Genomic DNA, 6,818 nt, shown 5'->3' on the forward strand with positions numbered 1-6,818 from the left:
GAATGCTAGCCTTCCCAAAGCTCTCTGGACTTCCTTCTGGGCCTTGCTTTAGAATGAGTGACTTTGACATGTAGACTGCTTTAGGGCCCTATTGCCCACCTGACCTGATCATCAGAATCCACCTGAGGAGGATTTGGAAAGTAGAGATTCAGAGTCTGGGATGGGGTTCAAAAATCTATATTGATCACAAGACTTTCAGGCTTAGGGTTGTGGAGGGACCACTGGATTTGGAGTTTGGAAATCTGCCTTACGGTCTCCTCTCAGCCATTAGCTCCCTGAGTGCTTTCAAAGTAGGTGAAATGACTTTCCAAGACCACAGAGAGCATAGTTGTAGCAGGACCAAGACTGTCCAAGTAACATAAATAAAACCAGTTGAGACAAAGGATTGTAATTTCTGTCAGTGTCTACATTCACTTTACTTTGACAAGTTGAATCTTAGTCAGGCCAAAGTGAGAATACAAACAAGTGAATCCTATGGTGTGGCCACCAAAACCAAATGTGCCTGAAGCACCTACTGATGACCACATGAGTGTCTCATCTGTTATCATATCCAGATCCACGTCACTGCAACAGCTTTCTTCTCTTACAGTTTTTATCCTGAGGCGTATCAAGGACCCCCCATGAACCAGCTGCCGTTGACAGATACCTCAAACTCTGAGACAATTTCTTCTTCCAGCATTCCTCAGTCTCCCATAACTTCAGACTCAACCATAAGCACCCTGGAGACCCCACAGGATTACATCCAGCTTTGGCAACAGCTGTCTGATCCACTCGGTCCTGTTGTTGTCCAAGTGAATACTTGGACTTGCGATGAGCAGGGCACCTTGCACAGACAACCCCCCTACCATCAGGTATGCAACAGCCTCCTCCTTTTCCCTCCAGTGCAGGTCAAGAGGGATTCTGGGCCCCTTCCACATAAGGCACACACCCCAAGTGCATGCTGTGTGTGAGAGCCAGACTTCAAAGCTGAGTACATTTGAGGGCAGTTAGTCACATGACTAACTTTTACTCATTGTTGAATAAAAATATTCTCTACAAGGTTCCTCAAAAAAGTGAGCTGGCCTAGTCGATCTTAGATGCAATCTGACTGAAACTTCTGTCAAAACTATGTTACACGGGCAAAGTGAGCCATGCCGTGTTTTTAATCTGAGCTTATCGTCTGATCCCAAGCCTCCTTCTAGACTTAGGATCTTTAGTTCTGCTACAAAATCTAGGACCTCGTGTAGGTATGTTTCCTTGTACTAAAAATAAACTTAGGGCCCCTCTGTTGAATGTGCTTGGTATCCATCTACGGAGTACCCCGTATTTGGAAGGGCAGGCCTACCTTGTGGACCATCTGCAGTGGCCATGTTTCCAGGATGGAAGCTCGTCCAGATGGCAGTTACATAGCAGGTTTTGCTCCCCGCAGGCCCTGTGGGGACCACACACTCACAATTTCACGAATGAGTGGAACTTTCAAAAAGTGTTTTCACTCTAGCTTTAAAAATCTTATTATAGCCTAACCCTTTTTTTTCTTCAAACACAAAACCAAACCAGAACAAACAGTAAGCTAAGGCAGAAAGGAGTTTAAATATTTTAGGCAAGCAAATGTGTGATTATTTTCACATATACACCTTGACCAGCTGTGCCACCAGTACTGCTAGAAACTTGGTCACTTAGAGGGACTGCTCACATGGAGAGATCAGAGTGGGCAATAGGTCCCTATGGTTCCGTTACCAAGCCAGACTTTGTTGAGAACATTTTTTACGCCTATTTTTGAGGCACTTTCCCACCTAGAGGGGGTCCTGAGAGACCAAGCCAGCACAAGGCTTAGCACGTTGCCCAGGGAAGTGGGAAAAGTCAGATTCTGCAAGGTTGCTCAGCTGGGAGAAAGCAGTGGAACAAGCCAAGGGCAGGACCGTATCGGAACTTCCCTGCCCACAAATCCTCAGGGGCTCCCTGCTATCCTCAGGATGAAGCCCGAGCTCCTCTTCTTAGCTTCCCAGCCCTCACTGCCCTGTCCTGGCTTATCCCTACTGTCTTCTGTGACCTTTCTGCCTGCAGGTCCCCAGACGCCTCCAGCTGTTTGTCCAGAGCCCAGCCCTGCTCCTTTTGCTCCCTGTGTCTTCTCCGCCCCCTTGGATTCCACTTACTGAAATCTTACATCACCTTGCAATATAACCCAAGGAATCCTTCCTCCTTAACCAGGAAAGACCCCCTCAGCCCATAGTTTGAACACCATCTTTGTATCTATTCCTTCTCCCTCCTCCACACCCCAGTGTGGGTTGGTACCTCTCCTGTCACTTTGTTAAAGTGGGCCAAGTAGCTGCAAATCAGAGTAAGCATAGAAATGACTGAGCCCAAGATCCAAGGCTCGTGGCCTTGGCCAGCCATGGCTGGCAGAGAAGCTGGACGAGGGAGGGCCAGACACAGACCCAGGAGCCTTAAGCAACTTTGAGAAAGCCTGAGTCTGCTTCCACTGCTCTTTAAGCCAAGATGCTGCTGGGAGAGAGAAGAGGAGAGGAACCTCATCTTTTGTAGCTCCCCTGTCTACCATCACCTTGCAGGCTCATATTCCAAAGAGGTATTTCTCAGCAGCTTGCGTATTCGAACTAAAGGGTTCCTCCCACCACCAAAAAATGGGCCCACAAACTCTAGCAAAACATTCCACCTTGTTTCACTTTTTCTTGGCAGGTGCAAGTTTCTGAGGTAGGAGTCGAGGGGCCTCCTGGTCCACAGGCTTTCCAAGGCCCTGCTGCATACCAGTCAGATCAAATGAGATACTTGATGCCTGCGGAGCAGTGTGACTCATGAGGGGAAATGGGGGGAGGGGGCAGGCCAATAAGGTCTGCATGGCCAGGGGACCTTCAAGGTGCATAAAGTTAGTAGGTAGAGACTTACTCATTTCCTGATAGGTTATGTTTGTAATTGTTTGTGAAGCACAGCCTGTTTCTTGGAAGTTATGCTGCAGAGGCAGCCTGTGATCTGTAGTATTTTAGGGTGTGACAGCAGCCAGCCACAGCTGGATCTGATGTCTCATCTGCCCTGCCCAGCTTTGTATATCCATGTTCTACCACAGGAAGGTGGCCGGCCAAGAGTCTGATCAAAGTTTTCAACACAAAAAAAAGAAAAAAAATGCCAGAGTGCTTTTCAATCTAGTAAATCTAGAGGGTGTTTTGTCTTAGCCACAATAATTCTGAGGTCTTGACCCTGATGATTAAGCCCTGCCTCCCCTCCATAGTCTTGTTGGAGAAGCCCAGAGAGAATGGGACTCCAACTAAAGGAACCTGAAATCAGCTCAATGGAGGCGCTTAAGAGCTAAAATAATTATGGCTTCCTTGCTTAATAAACATTTTCGTTCACTGCAGCTTTGTGAATTGATGTGTGACGTTTGGAACCCGACTGTGCCAAGGTCCCTGGTGAAGGGCTCGTTCCCTACAGTTAGGCCCCTTTTGCGGACCCTGCTCAGTCTCTTGTTCACACCTCAGCTCCATGCCACATTTGCAGAGGCCAGCGACTGCTGCCTTCCCACATGGCCGTGTGCCCAGGCACGCTGTGTAGCTTTTCTTTGTGTAGCTCAGGCATGCTGGCTCCTTCATTGACACCAAGGGCAGCCACAGGACCACTGAACTCTGAAACAGTTTGCCTAGGGGCTACCTTCTCAGGGTAGATGGTGTTTGTGCCTCACATATTACTTCAGAAGTAAGCCTGAACACTAAAGGACAGTGTACCCATACCCCTTATATGTGGGTTCTTTCTCTCCCATCAGTAGACTTTTTAATGGATATGGGTACCCCCTAGAGGGAAAATGATTTTGGTTACAAGTCAGGCACCAAGAAGGACATCTTCGCAGTTGTCTGCATGGTGCAGAGAGAGGTTCGGATAGCCAAACCAGAGATCATTGTGTGCCTTTCTTAAGGTAATGAACCATTGATTGGAGAAAGCAAAGGAGACCCCAGTCTCTAGTGGCAAGTTAAAATAAAGGAGGCACATTAGGCCTCACATCACAGGAGGAGCCAGAGATTCCTTAGGAAGTGTGATCTCTACCATGGTTTTATAGACAATGTTTGTGCCCCACCCCAAATTCATATATTGAAGCTGTAACTACCCAGTGTCAGAGTGTTTGAAGAGGATGCCTTTGACGGGTGATTAAGGTTAGATGAAGTCACTAGGGTGAGACTATCATGACGGGATTAGTGCCCTTAAAAGAGAAAACACCAGGAAGCTTTCTGTGCCCACCAAGCCCCTTCGCGTGCACATGGGCGCATGCACACACATACGTACGCACACACACACAAGAGGTCATGTGAGCACACAGCGAGATTGTGGCTGCCTACCAGCCAAGGGAAGAGGCTCGAGGACAAAACCTACCTTGCCAAAGCCTTGATGTTGGGTTTTTCAGCCTTCAGAACTGAGAAATGCATGTTTGTTGCTGAAGCTACCCAGTCAGTGGTATGTTGTTAGGGCACCCTGAGCTGATGAAGACACACAGGCTGTTCTCAGGTGTGTCCTTTGCAGACACTGGGAAGGGGCAGCTGATGGCTCAGTTGGTTGTCAAAAGTCAGCCACTTGACACATAGAGGTATACCTCTCCTTGTAATCATCAGATGCAGAGCATTCCTAAGAGCCAGGTAACTGGCACCCAGTAGAGACAAGCAGAGTTTGGGGGTATTCTTTATACCCTCTGTGACTTTGGACAGGCAGAGTTGAAAGTGTCTGGCATTCCTGGCTGTTGGCAGGAACTCTCTTGACAGGCCAAATCCAGCTCAGAGGCGGAAGCAGCCACACCTGCCACCTCCTCCCCTCCTGCCAGAGTGTGCAGGGCCACACATGTGGAAAACCAAGCCACACCTGTCAGAGGAGTGAGGAAGGTGTGCAAGGGAGTGAGAGGGCACTGACTGCTGGCATGCACAATAGAGGCCTAGAACCAGAGCAGGGGAAGGGATGGTGGTAGTGATATGTGAAGCCCTTCCAGCTACTCAGCCAGCCTGCTAGCATTCTGACTACAGGGGAGGCTCAGGGGTTTACTGTGCAGCATCAGTAGTTCCCACCATTACAGGCCCAGTTTTACCTTAGGAGAGTCACCTAAGTTCTCTGGGCCTCACTTTCTCTATCTGAATGAAAAGGAGTTTGGAGGAGATAATGCCTTTCCAATCTAGCTCTTACAGCAGATGAGGACACATGAATGGAATGGTAGAGCTGAAAGAGCCTCAGGGAGAGGCACTGTGAAACCGGCTAGGCTGGAGACATTAGGCTGGGGTTACTGTTTGAATTCAGTGTTTATAGAGTGTGCCTGGGCTAGGGTTTATCTGAACTGGGGGAGTCTGTGGTCGACTGCTTAACTCTTAGCTCAGCCCTGCAGCCAGGGTACCAGAGGGTTTGGTGGCTGCCTTGGTCTGCTTTTACCTAGGAATCCTCCCAGGAGTAGCTCCAAGGACAACCCATCTTAGGATTGAGGTAAGAAGGGGTTACAGGGGCCAAAAGCCCAGAATGAGCACTCCTGTGCAGGATTGCCCAGTTGTTTTGTGAATTACTAAAGTCAGACTGTGGTGAGTGAATTCTCCGCGACCTCTTAGGCAGTTCCAGGGTCGAATGCCTGCTTCAAGGCATCTGTGGTGCTGCTGGCAGGCCCGTTCCAGCTTGTTCCTGGCCTGGACACCTTAGCTTGGCTCCCTTGGCAGATCAGTAGCTCTGCCTAGAGTCCGTTGGTGCTTATCTTTTTGCTCATTGTCCCAGGCACAAGCCGTAACTCCCCCAGCTCCAGAGGGCCAGGGAGAAAGCCGTCAACCCTCAGTCCAGGGCTTTGGGAGAGGCAGACGAAGCAAAAGGATGGCAGTGTGAAAACTAAGCAGCGGGGCTTGTACCAGCCTTGCCCAGGGTAGGAGAGAAGTCTGGGAACAACTTGGGTCAAGAAGACCTGTCACAGACCAAGCTTTCAGGGTCACAGCTCGCACTAGGAGGCAGTATGGCTGTCCCCATGGTCTGTGCTAGGCTGCTCCATGAGGCTCTGGGGGACTCTGGAACTCATACCACAAAGTTTTACAAGGGAAATCGTCAAATGGACGCTTCACCTGAAACTACTCAGGACAAACATTTTCTGTCCCTTGGCCTTCTAGCCTCACACACTGCATGCACACAATGCACCCCATCTTTACCATCAGGCTCTTCTTGGGGTGAAGGAGATAACAGTGGGTTATGAGCTGTCTCACCAGCAGCCCAAGGCCAGGCAGACACCGGGTGAGAAGTTGGGAGGGCAAATAAGAAGATGCAGCAGTCCATGAGTGCAGGACCCCATCTCCGACACCACTGGCCTTCGCTGATGGGCTCTCCTTGGTGGCAGCCTCCTTCCTGGGTGGCCCCAGAGTGCCAGTGGCATTCTGCCTCATGCCCTGAGCACAGTGGCCCACACACTACTAGATGGCTGGGAACTTGACTTGGGCCAAAAGGGCTGCCTGTTCCCAGAGGTTCCTGCCCTCTGCTGGGATGCTGTGAACTCCTCCCTTGCTCTAGCTGCCCAGCCCACACAAGCTTCCCCTTTGATGGGGTAGGTAGAGGCCCAGAGGGTCCAAAGCACTGTGAGTTTGTTGGTACAGGGATCCTGCAGCAGGAACCCATCCCTCCCCTCTTCCTTTCCTTCCAGAGGAACTGCTGACAGCACCTGCAGATCCAATGTCATGCCAGAAAAGGAGGCCCAAGCCCAGGCCTTTCTCCAACCCTCAACACAGCCACCAGCAACCCCAAGATTGAAAACAGGAAGTGCTGGTCCCCTTTCATGCCCAAATAGCTTGATGGTAGTTCAGTTTGGATTTCTTTACCCCTCCAGCATGAAGGGGTAAAGC

The 6,818-nt window shown here is 49.9% G+C and overlaps 1 protein-coding gene across 1 annotated transcript in view; it reads left to right on the top strand.

The window, feature by feature from the left end:
• The window catches only part of PASD1 (PAS domain containing repressor 1), a 103,910-nt gene extending 100,564 nt beyond the window's left edge, over nt 1-3,346 (top strand). Inside the window, exons 16-17 of the mRNA XM_015128424.3 lie at nt 590-851; nt 2,674-3,346. Of these exons, the coding sequence (XP_014983910.1) occupies nt 590-851; nt 2,674-2,793 (382 nt within the window). The 3' untranslated portion in view covers nt 2,794-3,346. The remainder of the gene's footprint in view (nt 1-589; nt 852-2,673) is intronic.
• Nucleotides 3,347-6,818: the final 3,472 nt, after the last annotated feature.

Source organism: Macaca mulatta, chromosome X, assembly GCF_049350105.2.
Source record: "Macaca mulatta isolate MMU2019108-1 chromosome X, T2T-MMU8v2.0, whole genome shotgun sequence".
Lineage (NCBI taxonomy): Eukaryota > Metazoa > Chordata > Mammalia > Primates > Cercopithecidae > Macaca > Macaca mulatta.